General features: G+C 35.2%; 2 protein-coding genes across 3 annotated transcripts in view; both read right to left on the minus strand.

Annotated features, from left to right (window-relative positions):
* CSN7 (COP9 signalosome subunit 7) overlaps positions 1-1,701 on the minus strand; it is a 36,925-nt gene extending 35,224 nt beyond the window's left edge. For both annotated transcript variants that reach the window (XR_011335423.1, XM_069842810.1), the window contains exons 1-3: positions 1,582-1,701; positions 1,256-1,444; positions 297-461 (exon numbers count right to left, since the gene is read on the minus strand). Coding sequence is in view for 1 of the 2 variants with exons in the window: in XM_069842810.1 (XP_069698911.1) it covers positions 297-461; positions 1,256-1,435 (345 nt within the window). In the remaining variant the exon portion in view is untranslated. The remainder of the gene's footprint in view (positions 1-296; positions 462-1,255; positions 1,445-1,581) is intronic.
* An 8,410-nt stretch (positions 1,702-10,111) lies between these two features.
* Positions 10,112-19,980, minus strand: part of LOC138711682 (rac GTPase-activating protein 1-like) — a 41,113-nt gene continuing 31,244 nt past the window's right edge. The window contains exons 9-11 of the mRNA XM_069842811.1: positions 17,024-17,156; positions 11,692-11,856; positions 10,112-10,608 (exon numbers count right to left, since the gene is read on the minus strand). Coding sequence (XP_069698912.1) covers positions 11,731-11,856; positions 17,024-17,156 — 259 coding nt within the window. The 3' untranslated portion in view covers positions 10,112-10,608; positions 11,692-11,730. The remainder of the gene's footprint in view (positions 10,609-11,691; positions 11,857-17,023; positions 17,157-19,980) is intronic.

Below are 19,980 nucleotides of genomic sequence, written 5' to 3' on the forward strand. Positions count from 1 at the left end.
CCTCTAGCGCTTGAAAGTGGAACTAGCCACTGGCGCATAGAGAAACAAAACACAGGAAAATTCGCTCAGTATCCATTCTTTATAATCCCTATTCGCTGCTATCGCGACAAATGCAAAAAATCACCCCAAGCTTCGTGACTGTATATAGTAGACTGTGGTACAATGTTTATTCTAATTTCAATCTTTGTGATTGAGAGTAACGAGAGAAAATAATAAGCTACATCATTAAAACACGACTTCTTTGTGCTAGAGCTCCATAAACAAATTTCATTTGTACACGTTGGCCATAAACCTACCTTATTCTTGGTAGCTAATGTAACAATTGTAAGATGCTGCAATTTCTTCTTTTGAACTGGACTTAAATCAAGAAGCTTAGATTTGTTTTCCAAATACTGTCGATAAGTTCCATAGGCAAACAGATGCAAGGCATGGTAGTAGTTAGCATGAGGACCATTTTCGAGCTGGGGGAAAAAAATATTATACATATAAAGTTTACACTTTTACATTAATGAAAAGAGAAACAAATCAATGAAAAGAGAAACAAATCAATGAAAGCGAACAAACCAAAGCAGCATCAAAGATAACGTTGGTCAGTATGGTGGACGTTATCGAGGATCAGCGACAGGTTAGGTTTGGTTTGTTCAGGCTTTTAATATGACTACCAAAAAACGTATATGCAAGGCATACCAAAAGCCTGAACAAACCTAACTTGCCATACCGACCAACGTTTTCTACTGAATTACCACAGGTACAGAAGATCTCTAGCAGTTAAGAAATAAACTGAATATGCTGTTGTTTAGTCAACTCTCCGAAGACAGGTCTAACCTCACAAGTGATAACAAGGCATCACTTATGAGGCAACTAACCCAGGAGATAATGGGGCCAGTTCCTTTCTCCCTCCATTGCATACATAGCTGACAAGTAACATTACACTAATAAGACTTCAGACGTAGGCCTATACAAGCAATTGTTCTTCCTCGAACACATATCGTCAAGTGAGATGTTCTGCCTGATAAATAACAGATGTACATATCAGCCAGAGGATAGGTTCATAGTACCTAATTCTGACACTATGAAAGGATATTCCCGGTATTTTTCTATACAGTGAAGACAATAGATCACTGAAAACGATAGCCATTTATTAATGCTTTAGCCTATATCTATTCAAATTGAAAACCTAAGTCGAAAAGCATTACGAATTTTTTACGAGTTGCATTATGCGATTTCTTTAGAATAAGACTTATAAATCACTCACTTCAATAACATTTGGCATGTCCAACAACTCCCCAAATACATGCACGCCAGGTGCTTCTAAAACTTGCTTCACTAATTCTACAGCTGCAGCACCTTTCGCAGATTTTGCCAAAAGAACAAACTGTTCCAGTGGATTGTTCCCCGCAGAAGTGCCCTTCTCTGTTGCCATCGTACCCTTCATTGGTCGCTTCTGGAAAAAAAATTCAAATAGGTTATGTTACCAAAGTATGTTAAAAAGTCTTACCTATATGAACTTTACCAAGAATTTATTATCCATTCATATGACAAATACAAAATCTTTATCAATCATTTTTTTCACTTAAATACCTAATTTTGAAACTTCTAGTTCTAGCACACCTAGATGTAAATATGCATCGACCAACAAAGATCATTCAGTAACCTAGAGGTACAGGAATGCCAACCCCTGATAACGCGTTACCATAATGCCGCTAAATTGAAACTCATACATCGCTAGATGTCACCCTAGGATGTCACTAAGATATTATGTATTATTGACGGCAACCCTAGATCATAGAATACCGTATGATCACAGTCTAGTATATACCAGTGATCTCAAGAGCTCAATGGTATATACACAATCATGAAGCTCAATACGTAGTAAATATGCATTCATAGATAGTTTCTAACCACTAGGGTCGCTACTAACGCTTCATTACAGACAATGCGAAATAGTACGGGCACAGTCTATTGTTATAGTACCCTAGATCATAGAAGTATTCTATGATCTAGGCTAGTACCCTCATAAACTCAAGCTTCGTGACTATATACTAGACAGTGGTATGATCTAGGATGGCAACAACTTCTATCAATTCCACTATGCTGCCATCTAGCGACTGCAAAAGGAGTCACATTATAACTCTCATTTGAATTGCATAAAGCGGTGGTTCCCAATCGACGGTGGCGATCCAGATGGTTGTTCTCTTCAACATGTTACCGTTTTTAATATGGGGATGGGTAATCTGCTCTATATATATATATATATATATATATATATATATATATATATATATATATGATCAGGGGTATTATTAATAGTAACCTCAAAGATTGTTAGACGACGCAAAAAACGTAATAATATGACAATAATATAGAACCGTATAACGTCAGGTCCAGCCCCCACATTGATCGAAAACGCAAATCTAGCAGGACAAAATTAATTACTCGTACTTTTTTTTTTTCCTTCGTAACACATTTTCATGAGTAGTTACAGGGAACATATTTGTTTTTATATACAATCTCTGGGTGAGCTATCCTTTACAGGGGTACATTTAAACAGAATTGATCAATATTCTCATATCTAACAGATTTTCATGAAACTTTGTACAGGAGTTGAATCGGTCATGTCAGAAAGGGCATAAGTAAAAAAAAATAAAATTTCCGGGACAGTAGAAAACTGTTTCTAAGGTTATTTATGTAATATTGATATTTTTTGTCAAAAATAATATCAATAAACATACTAGATCGGAATAATTCACGTACCGGTACTGTAATTTCAAATTTTATATCTTGGTTTTCCAGAACAAAAAATATCAAATTGGTTGACTTACGTCTTTTCTGCAATGAATATTAATTTTTTGGCAAAGAAATTATAAAAATGAAAAGGGGAGAATTACATAACATTATCGTACATTTCAGAGATTTTTGCGTAAGATAATGGCTTATTGTTTTGGACTTTAATTATTACACGATACGATAATTGAATTGGTCATTGCTAAAAGGCCCTTTGTCCAAAAATGTTAGTTCTGAATAAATCGAAAAAAACTGTATTTAAGAAATACTAATCTTCGTAGAGCAATGTGGTCACTGTCCATCATAAAGGTACATTTGTGCTTTCTAGAAGCACAATTTTTATTTCCTTGTCACGTGTAGTTTGTATAATAATATTAATTAAAAATTCAAATTTAAGGGCCTTTTAGCAGTGAACTTAAAATAATTTCACATTTGCATTGTACATATATTCATAATAACTCGCAGGGGCGAATGACAACTTCGAACACTGAGGTACCTTTCCAACATAAGATTCTACAGAAAGACCTCCTCTTTCGTAAAACATGGGCCACCAGTTAATGAGTGACTTTATTTTTGTGCATGCGTAAATATTTTATATAGCCTATAAAGATTTTTGTGGCCCTTAGGAAATAACATTTTTATACAATATTCATTTACGTCAGTGATTTCAGTGTAAATATTTTGAACTTACCTACAATCTTCACCAGTTCGTCTTTCAGCCACCAATTTTTCAGAGTAAGTCACATGTTCAGTGCCTTTAACTTTGGCTTTCTTTAATATATTTCGTTTCCAACTGCAAGTATCACTACGTCTGTTTTTGATTTTCAAACTCTCAGTCTCCATTTCAATTAGCCGAAATTGCATATAATATAATAATTTGTATTAATACACAAATAAATATCAGAGCAGAATAAACAGACCGCCTCAAACAATAAAGATAGCTGATAGTATAGTAAGTATGAAGGTTTGTCATCAGATGGAAACACCGCTAAATGACAAGTTCACAGCTAGAAGGCCCTCTATCCTGGAGAAAGGGCATTTTAGCATGACACTAAAAATGAAATGCTCAACTGTGCGTGTGTATGAAGGCTTGAGGAAAGTCCTTTTAGCACAGATTGTGTATTTATATGTAAGGATGTTGAATCTGTAGTTAACTCATTTTTGCAAAAATACGGAGAAAGGGCCTTTTAGCAATGACCAATTCAATTATTCTACAATCTGCTCTGAACTATACCTCTCTCTCTCTCTCTCTCTGTTTTCTTTTTTTTTTTACATTACTGTGGAGTAAACTATACCTACCTTACTTGCCACTACAGCGCTACGTTGCCAATTTGGGCGACCACACGATCGGCAGATGCGAACTACATCTGACGTTCGATGGCTGATGTTGAAACATAGATTGATAATTGACGCGAAGGTATAAAGGAATACAAAAATCGACACAGAATGAAACACGAAACGTATTAATAACTGACACTGTGTGCACAACAAATGACGCCAAGAAAGCTATTGAGAATTAACCACGTGGAAATTGTAACTTTGGCAATCAACGGTTGTTACCAACGAGCTAGAAGGAGTTTATAGAGGAGCTAGCTTACCTTGTACAGCGCTCAGAGTGGTGCCAAGACGGAATACGGCAGCCATTGTATTGTATTTATTTATTTATTTATTTACATATTATATGTAGCATAGTCTAGTATATAGTCACGAAGTTTGAGTTGTTAGGGTGCTAGGAACTATAGACTGTGCCGGTACTATTTCGCATTGTCTGTAATGAGGCGATAGTAGCGATCCTAGTGGTTAGCAACTATCTATGGATGCATATTTACTACGTATTGAGCTCGTGACTGTATATACTAGACTGTGTATACAGTATAGCTCGCGCAAGGAACGATTGCCGAAAAGCAATGGTGGCGTTGCTGGAAATAAAGAACGTAGCAAGAGAAAAATTCAAAGCTAATTAAACGCTCAACATATGTTTACGAATGAACGTGCGATACAAGATACGTATTTATATGCAATGGAACAAACTAAAGTCGTAATGTAACTATCACAACGCAAGACTGATTCTATCGATGTCATTTCTCTGCCGACTGTACTGTTGAATATCATTCAAGCTATCTCGTGACCTTTCCTGTCGCCCGCTCTTCCTTATTGAATTGTTTCATTCGCATTCCTTCCATCGGTATTCCCTGCTTGCGAGACCTATAACTACATCTTTGTTATTTACTTTTCATGGTATTCATACATCCCTTCACAGCTATAATAATAATAATAATAATAATAATAATAATAATAATAATAATAATAATAATAATATTATTATTATTATCAATAATTGTCTTATTTTTTTATACTTTGTATGCCTCATTTATTTTTGACCTGCTGTTCACATTTTATTATGCTTTTTTCTTTCTTTCTGTATGTTATATATTATGTCTTATTTCTTCTTACTTGTTGTTTACATTTTATTATTATTATTATTATTATTATTATCTTCTTCAGTTTTGTGTGTAAAATTGTAGTGTACTCCTGGTTGAGTGTTAGAGAAGGCCGTATGGCCTTAACTCTGCCAGGTTAAATAAATCATTATTATTATTATTATTATTATTATTATTATTATATGGAACATGTCAAAAATAATCTTAATAATGCTATAAAGTCTTAATTATAGTCTCAGTCTACTTGGAATATATTAAAAGTGTTTTACAATGTAGTCTACCTGGGCTGCTGACAGAATTTATGGGCCCCTATGCAATACTGTACTCAGACCCCCTTGAAAATGTACCAATTACTAGTTACCAGTTATTCTAACCATAATAATTATTTGCAAAATAATAAAAGATAACCCCATACACAGATACGAACCTAAAAATATACACTTTTATTACATGAAACCTTTCAGCAAAACTTCACATTAGCACAATTTATTATATTCATAAAACATTATACATAAACACCTGTAATTTCTAACTTGCAAACTACTCTGCTTGACTTCATTGATGAAAAATCATCAATTATATCATCAAAATTTAAAAACCTAGCAAGATAGCTCTCCAGACTAAGGAGGCCAAGGTTACTCTGTCGTTCTTGACACATTGTTTATCTGAATACATTTTTTTTCTTCATTTTGCTGAAGGTTCAGCATCAGTAATTTTCACAGGAATTATATAGAATATTCTAATGGTTATGCAAATATTTGGAAATAAACCGACCAGTTTTAATTCCCTCAGACTATTTAGGAGATTCATAGGTTTCAGTGGGGGTTGGTTCTAAATTAGAGGCATGAATTGATTTTAAATATTTCGGCTCAACACTGATCTCTTTGTTAATGTCTTCATAATATTTTTCAAGATTAGATAAATGTTAAGCACAGAAACGCCATTTCGTAATTTCAATTTTAAGAAACACGCCAAATGAATTAATTATCTTTACACCAAAAACGGATGCTCCCTGTACCAACCTTTTCAAGCAGTCTACCACCCATATTAATATCTTCCAATTTTTTCTGTCTATCCTTGTGCTTCTCAGCTCCCGACTTACGTCTGTACTTGTCCATTGTGCAGCTAAAAACTGTAATCGGTAATGTATTAAAAAAAATTTTCCAACTAACTCAGCCATACATAGTATAAATACCTGCAGAAAGAATGATTTTCATATGCCTTCATCAAATTTATCATGCTATCAAAGGGGAGTACGTTACATGGTGATAAAAATGTTCAATAGTCTTCCTGAAGACATTAAGAATCATAGCCAAAACCCTGCATTATTTAAGGTAAAACTAAAAAATTACTTAATATCTTACACTTTCTATTCTGTAGATGAATTCTTGACATTTCACAGTACTGTGTAAATATTTTAATACTATTAAATGGTAAACATATTACATTGTATAAAATATTATTGTTATTAAGGTATTAATTCTGTACATATTCCATATTTGCATTTTATATGTATTGCATTTATATTTTAACATAAGAATTGGAAATGTTCTTTAATCTATGCTATATAGCAAATGTAAGAATATTTTGGAACGAATAAATCTATCTAATGAACAGAATTTACTGGACAAACGACAACGAAAAGACGAAAGTTTCAACACGAAACTTACAATGTATTGAAAAGGAAACGTGATCCTGTGACTTCGGTTTGGAAGAGTCCACTAGCATATTGTGGTGGGCCAGCCAATAAATAATTGAACGTGTTCGGTACAAGTGACTGGAACATAGTTCAGGCAAATGTCAGGGCTCTCAAGTGTCGTGTAGGTGAATGTTAAAGCAGGAACCGATATTCTATTATATAAAAGTCAAATATTTACATATGAAGTGGTAATTTGCATTAATTCTACTGTTGTTGAGTTAATATGTCAAATTGATGTAACAAATATTCTTACAAAATTTTATAGTACCCATTTGTATCTAGGAATAATTATTCATGATAATAAAAAGTAATCAGACTCACTTAATCTGACGGGCCCTTATTGCTCACAGGCCCACATGCACTCGCCCTCTTTGCCCCCCCTTCTCGGCAGCCCTGTACTCTACTAGTCTGTAGCATAACACAAAGGCATTTCATAAGCACAATCCATTGTATAATTTAGTCTGCTTAGATACTGCATATCTAGATAGACACTATAAAAAAATGTCTTCTCTGTGTTTCGCGTATAAATGCAGTAGAAGCAAACACGTTTACAGAGAAGACAGCCATCTTTGACTGATTTACTTATTCACATGTTAACTGAGAAAATTATCAGGAAAAGCTACGCTCTCATGCCAACCTTCTCATGCAAGAATTAACTCAGTGATCAAAACGCCAGTTCACATTAATCACATTTCTCCATATGACTGCGAAAGGCAGGGGTCCGTAAAATACCTGAAACTTATTCAAATAGGCATATCAAGTGCCACCAATAAAAAAAAGACAAGTTGCATGCAGTGCTCCTAGTGGCTGGACCTGCAGAAGAAGTGGAAATTCAAAATAGGAAATTTTTAGAGCGACAATTAATTAATAAAATAAAACTTTATTGAATCTGTGTTATACAATAGTACAAATATTATTTTAACGATTATGAATAATATTACACTGGGATAAATTCACAGAAAATGGAATATAATTAGGCTTCGAAACTTCGGACCCAATAGAGCAGTTCAGTGGGAAATCCGCATAACGGCGTACTGAGTATAGTGGTAAAGCTTACAGTGGGTGGGGGTACTGTAGAATGAATGCCAACAAATACGCAAAGGAAAACGCTCTGGATTTGAAGGTTCTGACGAATAATTTGGTTTTCATACAAACCTATTTTCAAACTGTGTCTGAAACTATTACACGGTTAGAAAAGTCAGAGCAAGAGATGCCGAAAGCCCTCAAATTAGTTGAGGAAATGACACAGAGAATTAATGAGACACCAAGTACACCGGTTACTGAACGTGTAAACCGGAAGTGGAAATCAATTTTATGTAAAAATAACGGATATGGAACATTGTGTAACATAAACAGCAAATTAGTGGACATAGAGTCACCGGAGAATGAAGGGTTGTCTCTTAGAGATTGCAATGATGTTAGGATTTTTCGTTTTGTTCCTATAAAGTCATGCGATGTAGAGCGCAGTTTTTCACAGTACAAACTGTGTTTGGCACATAACAGAAAAAGATTTACGTTTGAGACACTGAGAATGTATCTTGTAGTATACTGTATTGCAATTCGGTACTGTAACTGCACTTCCTAAAGACGACCAATAGGATAAATGAGGAAATTAAAATTGCTACATGTTTATTTCCACCATTAACACTGTGTATAATTAAACACAAATGCTTATAAAAGACAGGAGAATAAATGCTTTTCACATTCTTTTGACATTGTCATTGTGTAGGCCTAATGTATATTTACTTTCAGAATGTACATATGTGTTTCCCCATACTACCGTACTCTACTCTAAATAGCAACGTTGTTACCTCAACACATCTCTATCTACCTGCAGCGAGTCAACAATCTACCTATAGTACATGCACAGTAAACTTATTGTATCGGGTCCTAAGTCTCGAAGCCTGAATATAATACTCTACATTCTTTCATTAAGACAAGAATAAAACAACTTAATTGGCCATTTATGCATAATTTTCTTTGCTTTGGAATTCTTGGAAACACGTTTCTATATTTTCAGTTCATATCATTACAGCAAAAAACACTTTATCAACACACTGAACAATTTATCTGGAACATTGTCATTTTTAATGCTGCTGTCATTACACTAGTCTCCTTTCTTCCCTTTACGTGGATTGGCTCTGTTTGTTGGTGCTGACTGTGAGATGTACAGTAATTACTTGGTAGAATCAGGGATGCAATTACCAGGTTTCAGTCAAAAAATCCCAGAAGTAATGAATCAAATAACTTTCCTTGCAGAACAATTTATACGCTGCCATAAAAAAAAGTCCCTAGATTCTTTAACTTTCCCCTCACTGAAGAAGAATCTTTTAATATAAGAAGTAAAGAGTTATTGTTTTGATTTACCTTTTCATAATTACAAAACAAGCTTGATTTAAAGAGTATCCCATGAAGCCGTCACAGTAGATGCATACTTGCCTTGACGAATCTTGGGGTGTTTGCAGCACTTCAGTGTTTTTTTTTCTTTTCAATAATATTATTATGGTTCTGGATTCCAGCGCTGTAGCGATGGACATTTATGATCATAAACATCAAGTAAGATAATTATAGGAACAGCATGTGAGAATCTAAGACCAGAATTGCATAAAAACTGTAACAAGATATTACATATCAGTCAGTGTAACTATCGTATCACGTCCATACTACTTAACAGTTTTTAAGCATTTGTTAATATATAACTTCATCACAGAATACTATTGTATTTCGTAACTTCTGACTTGTGTATATGAATTATTAATGTTGGCCCACCATATGATTTGCATATCTATTAGATATATTTATCTTCATTATTTGCAGTTGTGTTTAATCCCCATACAAGATACCACACTGGAATCATGTGGTTTTGCATCCACAGACTGTTCAACAAGTTGTAGTCCGCACTTCATTTTAACATTTTATTGATATAACAACTTATAAACATTTCATTGATGTTTTAATTTTAATCATATTTTAACAGATTTTTAAAACTGCACTTTACAACAGAAGTTTGCAACTTGTTTAGTGTTATTATATTAAGATTATACACATGCACACTCTAATCTACATGTATTTATGTATTCAAGGGCATAGCTTCCAATGATGACTCAATCGAGTCGAAAATGTTCAACTCAAAAATGTGACAAATAATTTTATGTTAATTGTTCTAAAGATGTGCATAGACGGACCTTCATTTAATGTGCCAGCCTTTTAAAAATACAGATAAGATTCCCATCTTGAAATTGATGAACACACATTCTTTTTCTTCCAATTCTTCTTGTCCTTCATAATTCCATTCTCTCAAAACTCGTCAATCTGGCTGGAAATAATTCGATATTCTTACAGGGAAGGTTGTAATAAGTTTACACTTTTACTCACATATTGGTCAACTGACAGAAGTTCTTGTAAATAAATAATTCACAATTATCTTCATAAATGAAGTAGGCTAATAAGACTTCGCTTGTAGTAAATCAAGAAGCTTGGAAAAGTATAAAATCTTTATTTTTAATTCCGTGTAACATGAATGTTGCATTATAAAATACATAAAGATGATATTTAGATCAAATTCATCAATCTATCAGAGTAGTAATATTTTTATGTCGAAAAAGAAATGATTATTCCACTTATTGCCAACTATATGAAATATCCATGTAATGTGGAGAAGGCAAAGACTTCTTTCTTACATTCCTGAAATGATAAGATGGAAAACCACTTATATACACCACACAGTTAAATTTAGTCAATAAAATTACGAAAAGCAGTTTGCCGAAATAGGCAAGAAAAGACATTATTTTGCGAACTAAAATAAAACAGTTGTGTAACAGTCAGGACTCGCAGAAACTTGAAGATACACTCTTGTAACTATACTGCGTGTTCATTTCAAAGTGTGTCATGACGTCACTGTTGTGAGTCAGCGATTTGAAGCGAGTTTCAGCTTTTATGTCAGAGAAGTTGCCTATTAATCAAGGCGTTCAATCTGAACTTGAGAACATATACGGTATAACTTGAATGTCGTAGCAACAGATGGCTGTCTGTAAAGTCTGTGTGCTACCATAACCTCTTTCGAACTGTGTTTTGCGCGGGCAAGTCATACGCAGGGTATTTGTTATCATCGGTTGCGTACAGCAACATTCCACAACACAAATCCAGTTGTGTCCATGTTGACCATCCAAGTTAATGTCAACAAATACGTAAGTAATCGTCTTAACCCTCTCCCCATATCCCGACAGTAAGAAAAAAACTCACTTCAGTACGTGTTTCCAAACAGTTCACATTCTTGCCACTACTGGTGTTACCGTACGTATCGGTAAGTAATCTTCAGAATGAACGCCGTACTTGCTAGGCAACTTCTCTCGCATTTAGGTAATACGCCTCTGCGGAAGTATAGGAAGATTGAATTCTCTAGGCTCATCGGCTAGCCACATGACGACATACAGCGAGCCATGACACATTTTGAACTGAACACCCAGTATTATAGTAGCAATATTACTATTTAGTAATTCGCATCACAAGAAATTAATATAAGAAGAAAGAGTTTTTCTTTAAAATTTATATTAACAATTGGGATACATTCACTGAAAAAACTCTCAAACTGAGAACAAATCCATCACTGAAAGGAAATATTTTTAACAAATCTAAAGCAATTACACCCATGCCACATTGTAATATGTAATGTGTGTGGGAACAAGAAGAAAGAATACACCTTCAGGATCTTGTAAATTTATTTTATTGCTATTCATTTGTTTTATTTTACTGCAAACATATCATTACCTGATAAGAAGAGTAATACTGTTCCTGAAGTGCTTTTCTTTAATGGAAAAACTTAGAACAAGGTGACACAAGACAGGTGGGCGAGGGACTCAACTCTGGCTCAAATTCCACATGCAGGAAGTTGCTCCAGTAATATGTAGGCAGACTTAGTAGACACTTGACAACCTGCAGAAACGAGAGAGGAAAACATTACGTTCAGTTTCTTAAAGTATTTTAATTTTGTGTTTACGAAGTGGAACTTAATGGATGTTTAATAAAAATAGCTTCCATATTATTTTATAAAATGATGTGTAGTTAAAGAATTATACAGCAGTATGCAGGGGCGTATTTTGCGGACTACCGGGGCTACCGGCGGTAGCCCAAGGAAATTACAAAAGAAAAAGTTTATAATATGACATAATGTAATAATTTTGTAATTAAAATTAAAGTAATTGTTAGATTTATATGCGCTCTCTGCTCTCGAAAAGAAACAAGTTGTCAAGGCAGCATCGCTGGAGAAACCGCTTGCTACGTGAGATAGCCTGTGACCGTACCGCGCATGCTGTCCTTCGCACAACTGCCCGTCCCCCCCGCTCCCATCTGTTTCCATCGTGCACTGTAGGCGGGTGAGTTGCCGCTCTCGTGATCGGTTTCTTCGCAGGCGCGAAGCAGCAATACGCTTAGTACGCTAGCAATTGAATGTGATTGTGTTCTTGCAGTGCATTATTTTAAATCTGTGATTTGTTCGAGTGTCTAAGAGTTATATTAATTGTGAATTATTAAGTTTTTAATTTCCCAATTAAGTGATATTGTGGAAAATATGGCAGAACAAGTTTCTGGAGAGGTTTGTGTTGAAAATGACTGTGTAATAGAAGGTTTATTAAAAGTGCCTTTTAACCGTCGTACATAACAACGAGAAAGTTGAAATTGTGAAAATGGAAAGACCAACTCCTGAGTTAAATTTGTCCATGGACGTAAAAGAAAAACAGCGAGAGTACACACGCCATTTCACTTCAACATCATATGGTAAGTGGAATTGGTTGTGTGGTACTTCTAAACTGTCTAAACTATTTTGCTGGCCATGTTTGTTATTTAGCCGCGAAACTAATGTGTGGTCAAAAGAGGGGTTTTCTAATATGAACTCCCTTCGAACGGCAGTTCTAGAATACAACAAATCAAAAGCTCATATTTGTAGTAGCATGAACTTTGCAAACTTTGGGAAGACAAGAATTGATTTACAGCTAGATAAGCGAAAAGCTCTACACATCAACCAACACAATGCTCTTGTGAAAAAAAATCGGGAGATTTTACTGCATCTTATTAACGCAGTCTGCTTTCTAGGAAAACAAGAATTAGCTTTTCGGGGTCATAACGAGAGTGTGGAATCAGACAATATAGGAAATTATATTGAATATTTAAGTTCCTTAAGTGAATTTGACCATTTAGTGGCCAATCATCTTGAGAGTTCAACAGTATTTCGTGGTACTTCTCTCGCAATTCAGAATGACTTAATATTTGCTATAAGTGGGGTTACGATAAAGAACATAAAACCTTTTGTGGCCATTGTTGTTGATGAAACAAGTTACTGCTCTAATCAAAGTCAATTGTCCACTGTTTTAAGATACGTCGACAGTACTGCCAGTGTTCAAGTACAGTTTATAGGATTCACAAATGTCAGTTCGGACAAAACTGCTGCTGCTTTGTTTCAGCATGTGGAAGGTGTTATAGCAGAATACAATGTCGGCAATAAGTTAATTGCACAGACATACGATGGTGCTTCAGTTATGGCGGGAAATATTAATGGCTTAAAAACAAAAGTTCAAGAAAAGTATCCTCAAGCACTATTTGTCCATTGTTACAGCCATGTTCTCAATTTAGTTTTGCAACAAACTACTTCATCCATTCCAGAATGCCGCATTTTTTTCAAAACACTGTCGGGTTTAGCTGCATTTTTCTCATCATCTCCTAAAAGATAAAAAAACTCAAGGAATTTATGAACAAGAAACTCCCAAAAGTAGCACCAACTAGATTGAATTTTACATCTCGGCTTGTAAATACAGTAAAGGAATACAGAGAAAAACGGACTGCTTTCTTTAAAAATATCATTTGTAATGACTCTGAAGAAAACTGGGATGATGCTGTAAATGTGCAGGCTCAAGGATATTTGAATTTTTTCACACGGTTTCAGAATATATTTCTTCTTGAAGTCTATGCTAGAGTGTTCGCACATACAGATGTGCTCTACAATATTCTTCAGACAAAAAGTCTAGACATAGCATACTGCTTGCAAGAGGTATCAAAGTTAAAAAATACTATATTCGAGTTCAGACGTAGTGGGTTTCCGTCCATATGGAGTAATATGGAAAATGAAAATTCTTCAGCCAATACAATGGAACCACCATTAAAGCGAAGAAAAGGAGACGATGAATTGAAATACAGGCAGCTGTACTACAGCATACTAGATCGTATGCACATGGAAATTACTGACAGATTTTCTGATTATGGAAAGCTTCAGTTCACACATCTTCTAGATTCTCAAAAATTTTCTGCTTATAGAGAAAACTTCCCGAATGAGGCACTAAACAAATTATTTCAGTCCTATAACAGTCACTTTGATCTAGTACGTTTGAAAAATGAATTAAGTGTTATATATTCAGCAGAAGTCTTTGATTTTTCGAACAAACCTATCCATGAAATATTATCTGCCATATATGAAAACCAGCTGAACCAAGTTATTCCTGAAGTCCTTAAATTGGCAACATTAATTGTGACAATACCAGCTGCGTCAGCATCGGTAGAAAGAGCGTTGAAGAGAATAAAATCCTACTGTAGATCAACTCATACACAAGAACGTTTATCCGGCTTGGCACTAATACCCATTGAAAAGTCATTTCTACAGAAACTTTGCAAGTGGCCCAACTGTAATTTCAAGGACGAAGTCATCAACGTATTTTCGTCCCAATCAAGACGTCTGGAATTCACATAAATATGTAAGGAATTTTATTATAGGGATTTAAAAATATATTTTGTGTAATAATAGGGTCAGTGGTAGCCCAAACCCTTTAACCAGTATACACCACTGGTTTTTGGGTTGTATGTGTAGGATTTCCATGTCTGTATTCATGTTATTGTATGTGTGGTTGGCATTAGGTATGTGTTCGGTGTATGTAGATGTATTGTGTCCTCTGGTTATTGCTTTAATGTGTTCTTTGTATCGAGTTTGGAATGATCTGCCTGCCTGTCCAATGTAGAAACTGTCGCAACTATTACATGTGAGTTTGTATACGCCTGTGTGGTTGTATTTATTAGTTTGTGTTGTTTGAGTGTTGAGATGTCTTTGTAGTATTTCTGTTCTGTATGCTATGTTGTATTTCTGTTTTCTGAATGAGGATGCGATCTTGTTAGTGTGATGTATTTCTTGTGTTCTTGTGTTTATGTTGTGTTTGTATGTTTTTGTGTTTGTTGAGTTTTTGTTTTCTCTTCCTTATAATATTGTCAATTAGTTTAATCAATTATTTATATTTCAATTCTTTTGTATTAAATTCAATTTGAAGCCATTTTGGCACCAACCACAAATAATAGATACAAAACATTAGCGAAATACATTATACTGAAACCTCTATTTAACATGTTTGGAGGAAATGAGCAGAAAAACGATAAATGCGAAATAAAAATTTTCAAAGAATAGCTGTGCCCTGCTGCAAGCTTTTCAACACAGAACTGCATCTGGGCTGCACAGCGAATTGAAACCATGAGTATTGTAGATTATACCTCTATTTTATTTTGTTGCTTTCACTTGCAGTTCCTACAAGTACAGCTGGAATGATTTTTTGGACAGCGAATAATGGTGGATATTATAATAACCAATTAAAAATGTGAATATATCCATATAGACATTAATTAATTTTTTTTGTAACTAATTGCATATATGTGGAGATGGCTGCATTCTGCCCGTATTAAAGTAGTACATGCTACTATTTAATGCAGGTATCTGCGGAGTAGGAAAATATCCAACAATTATTTGGAATTCGATTTTTTTTTTCTTTTCTCGAAAATCTGCCGCCCCTACGAATTTTTCGCTAATTTAACACATGCTATTTAATGCAGGTATCTGAGGAGTAGGAATATATCGAAAATTTATATGCAACTCGATTCCATTTCGCCCTTTATAAGTTTAAAAGGATTCACACCTTCAGATCCATTCGACATAAAACTAAAAGTATACTTGGTGTGTGGATAAGCTTCAGGGCTTCTACCATGTTGTCTTGGTGTTATTGGCTGATGTTTCGACCGCTGTATTGTGGCCATCTTCAGAGCAGTTGTTGGAACAACAGCGGTCGAAACGTCAGCCAATAACACCAAGACAACACGGTAGAAGCCCTGAAGCTTATCCACACACCATGTACACCAGCCGCGGAAGCCTACGCGAATACTTAAAAGTATACTTACTTACTTACTGGCTTTTAAGGAACCCGGAGGTTCATTGCCGCCCTCACATAAGCCTGCCATTGGTCCCTATCCTGAGCAAGATTAATCCAGTCTCTATCATCATATCCCACCTCCCTCAAATCCATTTTAATATTATCTTCCCATCTACGTCTCGGCCTCCCCAAAGGTATTTCCCCCCTCTGGCATCACATCTAACACTCTATAGGCATTTCTGGATTCCCCCATACATGCTACATGCCCTGCCCATCTCAAACGTCTGGATTTAATGTTCCTAATTATGTCAGGTGAAGAATACAATGCGTGCAGTTGTGTTGTGTAACTTTTTCCATTCTCCTGTAACTTCATCCCTCTTAGCCCCAAATATTTTCCTAAACACCTTATTCTCAAACACCCTTAACCTATGTTCCTCCCTCGAAGTGAGAGTCCAAGTTTCACAACCATACAGAACAACCGGTAATATAACTGTTTTATAAATTCTAACGTTCAGATTTTTTGACAGCAGACTAGATGATAAAAGCTTCTCAACCGAATAATAACAGGCATTTCCCATATTTATTCTGCGTTTAATTTCCTCCCGAGTATCATTTATATTTGTTACTGTTGCTCCAAGATATATGAACTTCTCCACCTCTTCAAAAGATAAATTTCCAATTTTTATATTTCCATTTCCTATTAAAAGTATATTAAACATTTTTAAATACAAAACAAGGGAAAATATGAGCTATAACAAATAAGAACTTGAGGATTTAAATATAATGATTTGTTTTTCATACATCAGCTCACAAATTCGTGTCATTTTAGTTCAATCGCACTATCTCATCAGCGGAAACAGTTGAAAACTACACCACACTCCATACAGCACAAACGGGAAAAATAAACAAAAATGTTTCAGCAAGCCACTTACCGCCTCCTGTTTTTTCGCTGAGCCTAAAATTTCTTCTGCTTCTGGATTACAAGTAGAATAGCCTACAATTGTTGGACCAAAAACTCTGGCAATGTTCGATTCAGGCATCTTACAGTCAGGGCAATCAGCAACTCTGGAAGAAAGTGCATACAAGATAAAAGAAAAAACAAATAGATACCGTAAAAATAATGCAAACTAGAAAAAAATGAGAAAGACACGTACAAGAACAAATAAAACAAATAAATGCTCCAACCAACCTTCAAATGCTGCAGCGAAAAATCTGAACACTTTATGTGCAAAACCCAAATGGCAGCATGCCGCAGAGCTTAGACTGCTTTGCTGTTTTCAGTTTCTCCAAATATATTCTTAGATATTATTAATGTGCTAATCTGAAAATTCAGAATTCCAGTTTTATTTTTTTATTTTATTGGGTTATTTTACGACGCTGTATCAACATCTAGGTTATTTAGCGTCTGAATGATATGAAGGTGATAATGCCGGTGAAATGAGTCCGGGGTCCAGCACCGAAAGTTACCCAGCATTTGCTCGTATTGGGTTGAGGGAAAACCCCGAAAAAAACCTCAACCAGGTAACTTGCCCCGACCGGGATTCGAACCCGGGCCACCTGGTTTCGCGGCCAGACGCCCTGACCGTTACTCCACAGGCGTAGAATTCCAGTTAACAGGATGACAATTAGTAGTTTAATTTTATGTGGGAAAGGCAATTAATCCATAGAAACGGGCAATCTTGCAATGTGTGGCTGACAACAATGTGTCTCAGGGTATGATAATCGACCCCACCATCAGGTTTGAAACGTACAAAGGACAGCCTGAAGACGTACATGAGGAGAAACGAGCAATCTACGTTCCAACCATCCCGTATTATAAAGATAAATTCCAACTTCACGATATCAGTGTTACGGGATTGATGTTTGGAGCAAGAGGAACGATACCCAACTCCTCTTCTCAATTCTGTAAGACCCTAGGACTGCACAGATCTTTTCTGAATGAACTGGCCCTCCTCATAATTAGAGAGTCAGTCAAACTTTTACGGAGCCACGTATATGGACTCTAATTCAGTGTATGGAAAAAATTGACGCACCATTATCATTTTTCTTTTTCCTTCTTAGCTTTCATTGATTCTTTACTTGAAATTTTTTTTTTCTTCTGTAAACTGTCATTGTTTGTTTGTGTATTTGTTTGCCTTTTTTCTTACTCTTTTAGCTCTCATCTTCTATTTGTTTTTGTATTGTTTTGTATGCTTTGTCTAATGGCAGCCTCTAATTTGAGGAAGCTCTGATAAATAAATAAATAAAATACATAAAAACAAATTATGTAATGAAACATCTCTTCGTGAAAATGGGATTATTGTTGGAAACACAAATGTTCAAGAACAACAAGGAGACTAAACCACGCAGTTATGCTACAAAACTGTCCCAACTGTAACTATAGTAACTGAAGCATGTGGCAGTATACCAATTTTTGAACAATACATTTTTGCTATTGAGAAACTTATTGATAGCTAACATTTCTTTAATTGCAAGTAATTCGACTGCTAAAATTTGTATGTACTTAGCAAATAAAGCACCAGCAGAACTGATCACAAAATACCCCAAGTTAACTTATTTACAAATGCCTTTTAGACAACCTGGAAGTTCATTGCCGCCCTCTCATAAGCCCACCATTGGTCCCTATCCTGAGCAAGATTAATCCAGTCTCTACCATCATATATCATTTCCCTCAAATCCATTTTAATATTATCCTCCCATCTACGTCTCAGCCTCTCCAAAGGTATTTTTCCTCTGGCCTTCCAACTAACACTTTATACGCATTTCTGGATTCGCCCATACGTGCTACATGCCCTGCCCATCTCAAACGTCTGGATTTAACGTTCCTAATTATGTCAGGTGAAGAATACAATGCGTGCAGTTCTGCTTTGTCTAACTTTCTCCATTCTCCTGTAACTTCATCCCTCTTAGCCCCAAATATTTTCCTAAGCACCTTATTCTCAAAAACCCTTAACCTATGTTCCTCTCTCAAAGTGAGAGTCCAAGTTTCACAACCATAAAAAACAACCGGTAATATAACTGTTTTATAAATTCTAACTTTCAGATTTTTGAGAGCAGACTGCATGACAGAAGCTTCTCAACCGAATAATAGCAGGCATTTCGCATATTTATTCTGTGTTATAGTAGGCAGTTCCCTAAGTTAACTATAAATAATATTTCTCTTGACTTAGAATCACTTCTTCAAAACACAAACGTATTGTACAGTGAAACCTGTTCAAGACGGAAGTAACATGGTCCTAATTTTTTTTCCGTTGTGGACAGGTTTCCGTATTATTCAGGTGTGACATTAAAATGGAATATTTTGTCATTCATATACATGAAAAACAAAATGGTATACCGCAAACTGCAAGAAGTACAAAATATTCCGTTTAACACTCATCACATTAAATCAGCTTACTGTCGCTTATTACGTTGGTGAATCATCTTGATTAAAATCTCATTTTCTGTATAAATGTTATCGTAACTCACTCATTAGTCATTAAACATTACTAAAGTTTACTAATCTCATTCTATTTAATATCTAACACTATACTCTAATACTGTACTGCATATCACTGCACATTATTAATTAATTGGACTAGGAGCCATCTATTAGAAGCCTTGAATTCTGGTTTATTTAATTTCTCTCCCAGTTCAATAGCTTGCTTTGCAGAACAGATCCAGAAATTGGCTTGTTCTTTGAAAGGTCATGAAGAACCCACTGCCACAACAGTTCATTTATTTCCACATAATCAGTTGCTTTCTGCTTCCTTTTGTGTCACCAATATTGGCCGCACGCCACTCACTCATTATTATCTTTATTTTTTTAAGTGTCAAACCTGAGTTTTCCACAAGTGAACTTCAACATTATTTCACACAGACTTTGTTTCTAATTTTCCTTTATCTCGAT

The sequence above is a fragment of the Periplaneta americana genome, chromosome 13 (genome assembly GCF_040183065.1).
Source record: "Periplaneta americana isolate PAMFEO1 chromosome 13, P.americana_PAMFEO1_priV1, whole genome shotgun sequence".
NCBI lineage: Eukaryota > Metazoa > Arthropoda > Insecta > Blattodea > Blattidae > Periplaneta > Periplaneta americana.